The sequence below is a fragment of the Capricornis sumatraensis genome, chromosome 9 (assembly GCF_032405125.1).
Source record: "Capricornis sumatraensis isolate serow.1 chromosome 9, serow.2, whole genome shotgun sequence".
In the NCBI taxonomy this organism is placed as follows: Eukaryota; Metazoa; Chordata; class Mammalia; order Artiodactyla; family Bovidae; genus Capricornis; species Capricornis sumatraensis.
The window spans coordinates 20,663,079-20,677,552 of NC_091077.1; the positions used below are offsets into that span (position 1 = coordinate 20,663,079).

General features: G+C 49.5%; 1 protein-coding gene across 1 annotated transcript; it reads right to left on the bottom strand.

Moving 5' to 3' along the window:
- Positions 1-2,901: 2,901 nt before the first annotated feature.
- Positions 2,902-4,059, bottom strand: S1PR4 (sphingosine-1-phosphate receptor 4). Its single transcript, XM_068979348.1, has one exon. It carries the CDS (start codon positions 4,057-4,059, stop codon positions 2,902-2,904), a length of 1,158 nt encoding a protein of 385 aa, XP_068835449.1.
- Positions 4,060-14,474: the final 10,415 nt, after the last annotated feature.

Genomic DNA, 14,474 nt, shown 5'->3' on the forward strand with positions numbered 1-14,474 from the left:
GGGGGTGCTCTGGGAAGGGAGAACCCACCTGCCAATGCCCAATGCAGGAGGCACAGGAGACACAGGTTCATTCCCTGGGTCAGGAAGATTCCCTGGAGAAGGGAACAGCAACCCGCTCCAGTATTTTTGGCTGGAGAATGCCCTGGACAGAGGAACCTGGTGAGCTACAGTCCATGGGGTCACAAAGAGTCGGACATGACTGCGTGACTGAGCACGCAATCCTAGCTTATACATGCTTAGAACTTTCCCCTCCCTGTCTCATAGCACTTTCTGTGATGATGGATAGATTCTGTGTCTGCATTTTCCAGAACAGTAGCCACAAGCCACATGTCCCATCAAGCACTCAAAATGGGGTTAGCGTGACCAAATGCCATGGGCCGAATTGTGTCTCCTCCAAAATTGACGACTCGAAATCCTAATTTCCAACACCTCAGAAGAGGCCCTTATTTGGAAATAGGATTTTTATAGGTATAATTAGTTAATCCGAGTCACACTGTATAGGGTGGCCCTAAGCCAATAGGACTGGTGTCCTTATGAAACGGGGAGGGACTGCCCTGATGGCCCAGTGGTTAAGAATCCTCCTTCCAGAGAGATATCGTATGTCATCCCTTACATGTGGACTTTAAAGAGAAATGATACAAATGAACTTACAAAACAGAAAGAGACTCATAAAGGACAAACTTACGGCTGCTGGTTGAGAAGAATAGGGGGGAGGGACAGTTAGGGAGTTTGGGATTGACAGGTACTCACTGCTACACTTAAAATGGATAACCAACAAGGACCTACTGTATAGCACATGGAATCCTGTTCAATGTTATGTGGCAGCCTGGATGGGAGGGGAGTTTGGGAGAGAATGGATACATGTAATGGATGGATACATATATGTATGGCTGAGTCTCCTCCCTGTTCACCTGAAACTATTGCAAAGTTGCTTGTTATTTGGTTGTACCCCAATACAAAATAAAAAGTTGAAAGAATACACCTTCCAATGCAGGGGACCTGTATGTGATCCCTGGTCAGAGAACTAAGATCTCACATGTTGCAGGACAACTAAGCCAGAACACCAAAACTAGAGACAGCCCTCGTGCCACAATGAAGACCCAGAGTAGCAAAGGGAAAAAAAAAAAAAAAAGACTTGAGAATTTGGACACAGACGTGCAGGCAAACACAACCCATGTGAAGATGGAGGCAGAGATGCGGCTGATGTGTCTACAAGCCAAGGGATGCAAGACTGCCAGCAAACCCCCAGGATCCACGAGAGAGGACTCAGGGGAACCAAGCCTGCTGGCACCTTGACCTCAGACTTGCAGCCTCCAGAGTTGTGAGCAAATACATTTGTGTTATTCAAGCACCCCCTCCCCAGTCTGTGATACTTGGCCACTGAAGCTCTGAGAAATGCACCGAGAAACTGAATTTTTAAAATTCATTTTAATTTTAAGTAGCCACATGTGGCTAATGGCTGCTTTATTGGACAGCACAGTCAACACATCCATCATGCCATCCCCTATCCTGCAGGGGAGAAATGGAGGCTCAGAACAGAGCTGTCCCTTCTGGAGTGGCAGATAGGACGCTGCCCCAACGACTTGGCAAGACAGAGGCAAAAAGACCTGTGGGCACTGTCTCGGCTGGGTGGATGGAGACAGAGAACTTCCCACTAGCCAGAAGTGGCTACATTCAGAAGGTGTCTCCCTATAGCACTGTCCGGTACCATTGCTGCGAGTCCTGTGGAGTGCTTAAATTCGCACGCATTCTAAGTTGATTTCTTCAGTCCCATTGACCTCTTATTGAGGGCTCAGTAGCCATGTGTGGGGGAGGGGTCTCACACTGGGAAACACAGATGTAGAACATTTCCACTATCGCCGGATGTTTCTTTGACACACTGATGCCTGCTCGCCACAGCAAAAGCACTGAGCGAGCACCAACAGCCTCCTGCGGTGAGTTCCGAGCACCAACAGCCTCCTGCGGTGAGTTCCGTCTGCCATCAGCCCATTTTACAGATGGGGAAGGGAGAGGGAGTTAGTGCTAAAGCATCTCCCTCTCTGTTGGACTCCAGACTGAGTCTCAAAAGATGCAGAAGCCAGAGGTGGGGGGAGGAGGCTGCCCAGAACCCAAGATGAGAGATAGGGCAGGCAAAGGGGAAGTGACCGGGAAGGGGTGGGTGTCAGCGTCACCGCCCCCGCCCCCACCCCCTTCTGGTAGCCTCCCTAAGCTTACACACACCTTCAACAGAGTGGATCGGTCACACACATGTGTGCACAAGCACACGCCCTCAGACAAGAGGCCTGCTACACGCAAGGATATCTGTACACCAGCACACGCTGCTCACCGACACAACTTGCTCTGCCCTCGACCTCTCTATCCTTTTCTAACAGACACATAGTCTCATCCACACCAAAGCCCTTGCTGTCACAACCACACCCCCCAGCACACAGACCCATGTTGCTCCCTGGCCACTGGCCCAGCTCCAGCAAACCCACAACCCTCATGCTTTCACCCTGACACCAGCTGTGAATTAGAGACCGCACCATCTCATCCCACCACTGAACTTCTGTGTTCCCAGGGCATCCACCCACTCCCTGCCAGTCCACCCCCACCGAGGCCCAGAGAGGGGCTGGGACTTCCTCCGAGTCACACAGGAGGGGGGCGCACACAGCAAACCCATTGATCTCCAGTCCACCGCGCTCTCGGTTCCAACCAGCCGTTGCCTCCCGCTCCACAACAACCATAGGAAACCCACTTGGTGCCAGCAGCCCCTGGAGGCTTCCGGGATGCCCCCCAGCACCGCGGGGCCCTGGGATGCAGGCCCCTGGTGGCTAACCGGTTCCTTCCTCTTCTTCAGGTCCGACTGCAGCATCCCTGCACGGGGATCAAGGCTGCTGAACCACCACCCCGACCGTGGCTTCAGACACTCCGCACGCTAGAGACACTGGTCAGGGGCTCCCGCATCCGGAAGCTGTGCGATCGAGATCCCCGAAAGCTGTCCCTCGGCCTCAGTGAGCTGTCGGTGTTGGAGGCTGCAGAGTGGGCCTCGACGGCCTGAGCCAGGCAGTCCCCAGGCCCTCGAAGCCCTAGCCGGAGACACGCGCCGCACAGGAAGCCCACCACGGCCCGGCACACCTCCCGGCTGCGGAAGGAGTAGATGATGGGGTTGACCGCCGAGTTGAGCACGGCCAGCGCCAGGATCCAGTCCATGCCCCGCAGGTACTCCTGCGCCCAGACGTTGGAGCCGAAGATGTCGGCCAGCAGCAGGCCGAAAAGCGGGCCCCAGCACACCACGAAGGCCACCAGGATCATGAGTACCGTCTTGAGCAGCCGGCGGGCCTTGCGGCGCGCCGGGGTGCTAGGCGCCTTCTGCCCGTTGGCGCGCACTACTCGGAAGATGGCTCCGTAGAGCAGCATGATGGTGGCCAGGATGAAAGCGAAGACCACTACGCAGAAGAGGATGTAGTCCTTGGAGTAGAGCGGGAGGAGACTGGAGCAGCGTTGGAAGGCGCACACGCAGTTCCAGCCGAGCAGGGGCAGCAGGCCGAGGAGCGCCGCCAGCAGCCAGCACAGCCCGATGAAGCTGCACACGCGGCCCCGCTTGGTGGCCCCACTCTCGGCCACCGGCCGCACCATGGTGACGAAACGCTCGCCGGCCGTGAAGAGCAGGCTGAAAGTGGAGGCGGCCAGCGCCATGAAGAGCAAGCCCTCGCGCAGGAACCACTGGGCCGGCGCCAGGCGGAAGGTGTGCGCCCCCGACAGCAGCACGTTGGCCAGGTACGCGGCGCCGGTGAGCAGGTCGCTGAGCGTGATGTTCACCAGGCAGTAGTAGACCCAGCGCCGGGAGCGCATGCGGCTGGCGATGGCCACCAGCACCAGAAGGTTCTCCAGCACCACCAGGCAGCTCATGGCCACGAACAGCCCTCGCAGCACCCCCAGACCGACCTCCTCCGCCCCAGCGCGCCCCGCCAGCCGCCCCGAGTGGTTGTAGTGCAGGAGGACGAGCCGGCTGTGCCCGCCGGCCGCCAGCAGCTGGCAGGACTCGGGGTCCCCCGTCGGGGTCCCCGTGGCGTTCATTGCGGTCCGCCTCCCCGAGGGCAGACTGGGGCCCCGGGGTGGGGTGTTTCGTTTGCCCCAGGCAGGGTGGAGCCGCGAGTTTTGCCCGCCCTTGGTTTCCTGTTATTTGAAATTTCCTGTTATTTCAAGGTACCCCCTGGGTGAGGGTGAGGCTGAAACGGGGAGGGGCATCCAACGGTGGGCTCCCATCCTTACTCCCAGAGGGCAGGGCGCTGCGGTCACCCCCTGCCGCCCCCTGCCGGTCCTCGAAAGCCCATTGAGGGTGGGGTCCCCGCCCCCACCCCCTCACTCCGTCTAAAGAGTGGGTAACCGGTTCTTTGTGGCACCCAGGCTGGACGACTCTCCCGCCCCCACCAACAACTCCTTGCAGGCCGGCCCCACTGTTCCATCACCTGCTCCTCAAGCTCTCTAGGCCGGCCTGGCACACAGTAGGTACTTAATAAGTGTGTGCCGAGTGGCTGCACACAAAGAGGCACTGCCAGCTCCCTCATCGATGGTGCAGTTGTTCCCTCATCTTATCCTCACAACAGGGCCAGGAGCAGACAGTTCTCAGAGGGGAAACAGGCGTGGAGAGGGGCAGTCCCTGGGGAGCCCTGCTGAAGACAGCGCAGTGGGGAGGTGAACCCCAGGCACGCACACACCCACGCGGGTCTGGATGGGGGGACCCTCCTTACCCGGGTCTTCTGTTGCTTTCCAGCCCCTGAGCTGACCTTGCTAGCAGCAAAGCCCGCAGGGGACCTCCGCCCAGGGCGGCACCTCACCTCTGGAGGGAGGAGGGCCTCACTCGACCTCCCTCAGACCGACTCAGCCTGAGAAGGTTGAGGACCGAGGTGTGTGGCGGGGAGAGGAAGTGGGGGGTGACACGTGGAGTGATGCTGGGGGAGTCTGAGGGGGGAGGCACAGCCCTGGCCAGGGTCTGAGGGGAGTGGCACAGGTATCTGCGCAGCTCCCTAGCCCCCCTGAGTGGAGGATGGGCAGGACTTGGGGCTGGAGGGCAGCCCTGCAGCCCTCCCCTGAGTTCATTGTTCAGCCTGGAGTAGGACAGTTACAGGGAGGGGAGGGGGCTGCACTGAGAGGCAGCCACATAGACTCACTGGAGGTGACCAAGCAGAGACAGATCTGAGGTGGGAAGGGGGTGTGAGGAGGGGCTGTGCAGGCGGGTGGGGAGAGTGAGGAGGGCACGAGCAGTAGGGCCACCGAGCCCCAGTCCCAGCCTCACAAGGGACCCCTGACCCAGGCACACTCAGAGAGAGACACATGCATAGTCTGAGCCTGGACCCTGGACTGAACCTTGACCCCAGGCTGAATCCTGACCTTGGTTGAGCCCACGACCATAGGCTGACTCCAACCCTGACCCTTGCTGAGACTTGACCCTGAACTGAGCCCTGATTGCAAGCTAAGCCCTGATCCTATTGAACCCCAACCCTGACTAAACCCTATCCCCAGGTGAGCCCCTGAGCCAGCCTAGAAAAGCAAATTGAGAACTAGACTGAAATGTTATGAGAGAGCAGGGTTTGACTAGATTGAGGCCAAGCTGTCCTACTGTGGTGACCTTATGCCATGGATTACCTGCTGCTTAGGTGAAAAGCCATATGTGCATTATAATTTATTTAACCTTACAATTATCCTCATGTTACAGAAGAGCAGTCCCCCTTCAGAAATTAATCCTGAAGACACAGCTCTAACAATACCCAAGTGAGTATGGAGAAAGCTATTAATTGTCATTGGTAAATGCAAAATATTGGAAGCAACCCACATGTTTGTATACAGGAGAGAGACTGATGTATTACAGTGCACTTCAGAGTGGAGTGCTACACAGCCATGAGAAAGAATAAGGTCTATTTCTGTGATAGAATGGGGTAATTTCCAGGACATATTGTTAAGTTGAGGGGGAAGTACAAGAGTATAGGTAATATGTTACCTTTTGAATAATAAAGAAGAGGGAATAAAAAATCCACATATCTGCTTGTTTTTGCAAAATGAAAGGTAAAGCAAAGAGCAATCAAATTGGTTACCTACAAGAGTGGCTGGGATTTAAATTTAAGAAAGGAGGGGATAACATCCTTTGTATTTTCCTTTTTGTATAATTTTTAAACTGTTATTGGTTTCTATATTTAATAAAAATTTAAATCAACAAAGTGGAGGACAAAAGCTTTAAGATGGAATACAGAGACATCCCTGGTGGTCCAGTGGTTAAGACTCTGCACTTCCATTGCAGGGAGCATGGGTTTGATCCCTTGCTGGAGAACAAAGATCCCACATGCATGCAGTGCAGCCAAAAAAGGAAAGAAAGGTGGGATATAAGTAGAAAACGAACCGAATGATATTTCAAATGAAAAACATAAGCCCCCAGAAATAGAAAAGAACCAACTTGTGCAACTTGTGGACACGGTACTGACTCTAAAGACAAAAGGAGCTGCAAAAAAATTTTTAACTTGGTTTAGTACATTTGTGTGTTCCGGAGTGGCATAGGTATAGTGATTCTGAAACTCTCATGTGTATTATGGGACTGAACAAACTAGCAAGTGTGTTGATATTATTAAGAATCAGGTCTTTGCTTGGGGGGGAAAGAAAGTGCAAAGATGAAATGGAAGAACCCCATGGGAACAGAATGAGATTAAAGTATCCGTGTGGACTTGATAGTTAAACAAAAATCTACTTCCTAACTCTGTCCACTGAGACAACCCAATAGGAATGAGTGCACCTAGCACCTAGATCTTGGCTTCTAAATATCATCCCCCGAAAGGTGGGGAGGGGAATGCAGGACTCTTGGGAGAAATGGCAGAATCCAGGATACAAGGTGTATACAAGGTGAGGCTGGAATGTCCTGGTGCATCAGAGAGTAACGAAGGGCTCCCAGAAGGATGGGACCCATCAGAGAGATACAGGCTGGACAAATCTGGGACAATTTGATTGTGAACAAATGTTGTTCAGTCACTAAATCGTGTCACCATGAACTGAAGCATGCCAATCTTCCCTGTCCTTCACTATCTCCCAGAATTTGCTCAAATTCATGTCAATGGAGTCAGTGATGCTATCTATCTTATCCTCTGTTGTTCCCTTCTCCTTCTGCCTTCAATCTTTGCCAGCATTAGGGCTTTTTCCAATGAGCCAGCTCTTTGCATCAGGTGGCCAAAATATTGGAGCTTCAGCTTCAGCATCAGTCCTTCCCAGGAATATTCAGGGTTGATTTCCTTTCAGATGGACTGGTTTGTCCTCTGTGCAGTCCAAGGGACATTCAAGAGTCTTTTCCAGCATCACAGTTGGAAAGCATCAGTGAATGATCTTAAAATCATAGGATGGTGGATGCAGGGGCAGGGGAGGGAGAATTCAGATTTAGTGTTTAATGAGAAGAGAGTTTCAGTTTTATATGGTGAAAAGCAAGAGTTCTGCAGATAGAATGTGGTGGTGACATTTGCAAACATGAAGAATGTATTCATTCAGCCCTATCTCTGAAATGGATGCTCAGGTTCATTTATGTTACGTTCATTTTACCACAATAAGAAGCAATTTTGAAGGGACTTCCCTGGTGGTCTAGTAGCTAGGACCCCACGCTCCCAATGCAGAGGGCCCGAACTAGATTCCCACATGCCACAACTAAGACCTGGTGCAGCCAAATAAATAAATCTTTTTTAAAAAATTAGAAAAAAATGAATGAACTTTCCGTATGATCCAGTAATTCCACTCCCAGGCATTTCCTCAAAACAAGTTAGGAAAAAATCACCATTTGATAATTATCCCAGCAATAATGGACCCAAACAAGATTGATCAGTGGAGGGCTTCTCTGGTGGCTCAGTGGTAAAGACTCTGCCTGCTAGCACAGGAGAAGCCAGTTTGATCCCTGGTCTGGGAGGAACCCATGTGCTGAGGAGCAGCTAAGCCCGTGCGCCACTACTATTGAATTTGGGCTCCAGAGCCAGGGAGCCACAGCTGTCGAAGCCCAAGTGCCCCAGATGCTGTGCTCCACGATAAGAGAAGTCACTGCAATGAGAAGCCAGCACTGCAAGGAGAGAGTAGCCCCTGCTCGCCGCAACTAGAGAAAGCCTGTGCTCAGCAACAGAGACCCAGCACAGCCAAAAATAAATTCATCAGTGGATGTTAAGATGATTGGGTGGAAGTTTGAAGGGGAGAAGTAATCTCAAAGTGTGTTCCTACAGATGACTTAGCAATTACAAATGCCTTACTTAGAACCCTAGTGAATAGCTTCTTAACCAAGCCATCCAGGTAAACACACTGGGAGTGAGGACAAAATGGTCTTTGTGAGCCTCCTGATAGGAGGCACCGAGGAGGACACGTTGCTTCTGGGATATTCCTGCCAAACACAGGCCACCTGCATTTGATCATGGGAGCCATCAGACAAACCCACACTGAGGGACAAGGTCATAACAGTTATTAAGTGTGTGTGTGTGTGTGTGTGTGTGTGTGTGTGTGTGTGTATGCGCGTGCTATGTCACTTCAGTCCTATCTGACTCTTTTGCGACCCCATGGATCATACCCCACCAGGCTCCTCTTTCCCTGGGATTTCTCAGGCAAGAATACTGGAGTGGGTTGCCATTTCCTCCTCCAGGGGATTTTCCTCACCCAGGAATCAAACTCACATCTCCTGCATCTCCTGCATTGAAGGTAGATTCTTTACCACTGAGCCACCTGGGAAGCCTGAAAGGTATTAAGAGACAACAACAGCAACAACAAAATGCCTGAAGCTGACTCAGAAGAAAGGAGATCACAGATACATGAAATTGTGTGCAATGAGTGATCCCCGACTGAACATACCACCGGTGGAGAGTGAGGGGGTGGGGAGGGGAGCCTTGCGATATAAGACAATATTAAAACAACTTGTGACACTTTCAAACAGGCTGTATATTAGGTACTATTATTGTCTCAGTGCTAGATTTCCTGAATTTGACCATCCTGGTTACTTAACAAGAGGTGTTTTTTTGTTTGCAGGAAATACATGGGTTTTTGTTTTTTATTTGTTTTGTTTTTGAGTCAAAGTGCATGATGTCGCCAGCTCACTGTCAAATTATTTAGAGAAGATTAAGAAAAAGAACAAAATTATTTTGTGCATAGTCTTGAGGGAATAGATTATATACTTTTAAATTATGATTATAGAGAAATGTAAAGCAAAAGGTTAACTGTGGGAAGCTCTAGCTCAGGGGTGGGCAGATTTTTTCTGCAAAGAGCCAAACAGTAACTCTCTTTGGTGTTGAGGGCCAGACAGTCTCTGTCACAGTGCCTCTGCTGTCATGGAGAAAGCTGCCCCCTGCGATGAGTAAATGAATGGGTGTGGTCATGTGCCAATAAAACTTTACAAAGCAGGCTTAGAGCAGGTAGTGAGCCCTGCTGACCTAGAGGAAGCCTTTATGGGGGTTCAATATCATCATGTTGCAACTTCTGCAGGCCTGAAATATTTTCAAAGTCAAAAGATAAGTGAAGAAAATGTGGATTTCCTAACTTTGTGGTCAGGTGATGGTCTCTAACTATCAAGAGGAAGCAGGGGGACTTCCCTGGTGGTCCAGTGGATAAGACTCCGTGCTTTTATCTCAGGGAGCCCAGGCTCAATCCTTGGTCAGGGAACGGGATCCCACGTGCTGCCAACGAACTAAGACCCAGTGTAGCCAAATGAACAAAATTAATACGTTAATTAAAAAAAAAAGAGGAAACAGGGCCCCTTGGGGAAACACCCGGATCCAAGGCTGGGGCTGTGAAGTATGAGATGATCAGAAAGCGTCTCACAATGCCAGAACTATGAGCTCTTAAGACCACTGCATCATATCACAAGGACTTAGGGGCCAACTTGCAGAGGCTTCCATTGGCCAGAGAAGGAAAATAGCAGAGACATCACCCTGCAGAAAAATGTCCATATGGTCAAAGCTATAGATTTTCCAGTAGTCATGTATGGATCTGAGAGCTGGACCATAAAGAAGGCTGAGCACCGAAGAACTGATGCTTTAGAACTGTGGTGCTTGAGAAGACTCTTGAGCATCTTGGACAGCAAGGAAATCAAACCAGTTGATCCTAAAGGGAGATCAACCCTGAATATTCTTTGGAAGGACTGATGCTGAAGCTAAAGCTGCAATCCTTTAGCCACCCGATGTGAGGAGCCAACTCATTGGAAAATACCCTGATATTGGAAAAGATTGAGGGCAGGAGGAGAAGGGGGCAACAGAGGATGAGATGGTTGGATGGCATCACTGACTCAATGGACATGAGTTTGAGCAAACTCTGGGAGATAGTGAAGGACAGGGAAGCCTGGTGTGCTGCAGTCCATGGGGTCGCAAAGAGTCGGACACGACTGAGCAACTGAACAACAAAGGGAAGAATACGATGTACAGTGTGTAGAAACACACCTAATGTTACATCCATGAGTTCATAGGGACACGAAGGAGAAAATAAAACCCTTTGGTGATCTTTTGTGGCTATTTAGGAACTAACTCATTATTATGAAAACTGCTAAAGAAAATCAAGAATCAGGCATTAAGCCTTTCTTTCCTGCACAGTTTTTATTTCTGGGTAACCAATTACTTGATAGGGGAAAGATATTTTGATCATACTACATTAAAAAAAATTTTTTAATTGTGGTAAAACACATGTGGCATTAATTATCACTAACCATCTTTAAGTGCCCAAAGTGGCTTGAGGCAGCTTCACATTGTATCGCAGTCACCACCACCATCACCTCCAGAGCTTTCTCATCTTCCCAAACAGAAACTCTGTCCCCATGAAATAGTGATTCGCCCTCCTCCTCCCCCAGTCTCTGGCCCCACCATCTCCTTCCTGTCCCTGTGGATCTGACTCCTCCAGGGACCTCCTGTGAGTGGACTCAGACAATGTGTGTCCTTCTGTGTCTGGATTACTTCACTGAGCATAAGGTCCCCACGGTTCATGCATGTTGTAGTGTGTGTCAGGGTCTCCTTCCTCATTGGGGCTGGATGACATTTCATTGTACGGATGGACCATATTTGTTTAACCATCCATCTCTCAAGGGACATTTGAATTGCTTCCTCCTCTTGGCTATTAGAAATAATGCTGCTGTGAACATGGGTGTACAAATATCTCTTCAAGACCCTGCTTTCAGTTCTTTTGGGTGAGCTGGGTTGTTGAATAGAAAAATTCCAGGCAACAAATGCAGAAGAAATGCAAGTATTCGAAGTCACCATTTTTGCAACCCCAGATGATGTATGTAAGTGATGATCATCAGTGGCCACTAAGATTGTTAGGAGAGAGAAATTTCTCATCGGGAAGTTCACAATGCATGAGTCAGACCGATGCCCCCTGAACCCACCAGTCAATTTTAATGAGAAGAGAGAGAAACACACACATACAGAGAAGCAACTGGCTGTTGTGTTGTTACATGTCTCATGGAGAGAGACACACAGAAACACAGAGAGAGAAAACCAACTAGATGTTATGTGTCATCTGCTGGAGCTCCCACCACCTAGAAAGTCTGTCCAGGTTTCTAGGCAGATCATTCACAGGGATTACAGGGCATAGAGTAGCCCATTGATCCACACCTGGAAAGCAATCCACCAGTTAGGAAGCTGAGAAACTCTACCAGACAAATGATCTCATTTATTCAACAAATAAATGGCACACAAAAAAGGTTGGGTGATAGTTATAGGTGAAAAGCTTCTTAAGAGATAGAAAAACCAAGGGGCTTCCCAGGTGGTGCAGTGGTAAAGAATCCACCTGCCAGGGCAGGAGATACAAGAGACATGGGCTCGATCCCTGAGTCAGGAAGATCCCCTGAAGAAGGAAATGGCAACCCACTCCAGTGTTCTTGCCTAGAAAATTTCCAGGACAGAGGAGCCTGGCAGGCTACAGTCCGTGGGGTCCCAATGAGTCGTACACGACTGAGCGACTGAACTGAACAGCAACCAGATGCCACATGTGGCTTTGTTTGGGTCATGACTCAAATGAACCAACTGTGAAAAAAAACACAGGTAGCATTTCCTCATCTGTGATGAGGCATTTCCCTACCAGGGATCCACCCGTCTGAGAGGGACCCTGCGGGACTCTTGCCCAAAATACATGGCGTTAATCACGTTGTGAGCAAACCTCAGACAAACCCAAATTGTGGGACTGTTCTACAAAATAACCAGGCAGCATTCTTTAAACAGGCCATGACAAAGGCTAAGGAGCCATCAGCCAGGAAGGAAACGAAGATCAGGAGGTGCAGTGCGGAATCCTGGCCCAGACGGAGGGCAGCAGAGGGAAAACTGGCCAAATTCTAGCAAGTCTAGAGGTTAGGTAATAGCAGGATGGTTGATGTGAATTCCTCGGCTTCTATAACCTCATTTGTAGCATGTTACCTAAGAGGTTCACATCAGAGGAAGCTGGGTGAAGAGTGTTCTGGAACTCTGCACTATTGCTGCAACTCTTCTGTAAATCTAAAATGATTACAAAATGAAAAGCTTCAGGGAAGCCCTTGGTGGTCCAGTGGTTAGAACTCCGAGCTTTCACTACCAGGGGCCCTCATTCAAGCCCTGGTGGGGAAACAAAGATCCCACAAGCCATACCGTGGGGCCAAAAAATTAAAAAAAAAAAAAAAAAACCCTTTAGAAAAGACATTTACAAGACACATAGGGAAATGTGAGTACCTAGTGGAGAAGGGAATGGCAACCCACTCCAGTGTTCTTGCCTGGAGAATCCCAGGGACGGAGGAGCCTGGTGGGCTGCCGTCTATGGGATCGCGCAGAGTCGGGCACGACTAAAGCGACTTAGCAGCAGCAGTGGATGTTAAATACACGGGGATCATTTCTAACTTTTTTTAATAGGTGTTCACGTTGCATTATACTTTTTCTTTTTAGAAGTGAGTGTTGTCTTTTGCTTTTTACAATTCTGATGTGCTTTTAAGCTTTATTAGTATTGTCTTTTTGCTTGTTTTTGGCAGTGCCATGGGAGGTATGTGCCATCTTACCTCCCCCGAGTGGGTGGAACCCGAGCCCTCTGCACTGGAAGCTCGGAGTCCCTAGAAAAGTCTTTATATTCTAGAAAGATGTGAATGAAATGGTACTGTATCAGGGAAAATCAAAGTAACCAAGAGGCAGATTTCTTTGGTGACTCAGACAGTAAAGAATTCGCCTGCAATGCAGGAGATGCAGGACATGAGGGTTCGATCCCTGGGTCAGGAAGATCCCCTGGAGAAGGGAATGGCAACCCACCCTGACTTTCACTTCCAAGAGGCAGAAGGGGCAGGGAGGGAGGATGGAGAGATATGCATGGAACAGGCGTGAAGAACCATCACTCGTGGGATGACGGGGTTTGTGTACTAGGTTCAAGGTCAACTTAGTCTTCAGGCTTAGGGCTCACAGCACTTTCAGGGGTCCATGAAATGTGTTAATTTTCATTCCCTTTTAAGATCCAAAGAGGAAAATGAATAAGCTAATCATGAATATATAACAACAAACCCAGTCTGGATTTCATTCTTCTTTCTACCAACAGGGCTGTAAAAAATAATTTTAAATATTGTTTTATCAAGGAAGAAGCCCATGAAAGCAAAAGTGCTTCAGACTCATGAGAGTCTTAATGGCTAGTCTCCCTGCTTTGGGAGGTTTGATAGTTTCTGTCTTACAAAGGTTTTATTTTTTTTTAATTTATTTACTTACTTGTTTACTTATTTGGCTGGACCAGATCTTAGTTGTGGCATGTGGGATTTAGTTCCCTGACCAGGGATTGAACCCAGGCCCCATGCATTGGAATGCAGAGTCAACCACTGAGAAGTCCCTCCATCTTAAATAGGTTCTAAAGAGTTGGGTGCCTGACTCAGACAGGGAACCAAGGTCATGTTGACAGCATGTACTCTCACTATAGCAGCTTCCCAGGTGACGTTAGTGGTAAAGAACCTGCCTGCCAATGCAGGAGATGTAAGAGATGAGGGTTCAATCCCTGGGTCAGGAAGATCCCCTGGAGGAGGGCATGGCAGCCCACTCCAGTATTCTTGCCTGGAAAATCTCATGGACAGAGAAGCCTGCAGTCACAAAGAGTCAGACCCAACAGAAGTGACTTAGCACACATGCCTGCACTCTTGCTATAATGGGCCAAAATTTTCTTCTCCTCTCTGCTCTCCTGATCAAAAAATTAAACCTCAGTCTAATCACAAGAAAAAACATTGGACAAAACAACTAAAGGACGTCTGACAAAACACTTGCTGGGAGATGGCTGAGGTCCTAACCCAGGTATGGTATCCAGGAATATGACCTTTGGAAATAGGATCATTGCAGATACAATCAAGTTAGAATGAGGTCAGGTTCATCTAATTTAGTATGACTGGTGTCCCTGTTGTTGTCAGTCATTCAGTTGTGTCTGACTGTTTGTGACCCCATGGACAGTAGCCCACCAGGCTCCTCTGTCCATGGAAATCTCCAGGCAAGAATACTGTAGTGGGTTGCCATTTCCTCCTCCAGATGTCTCTG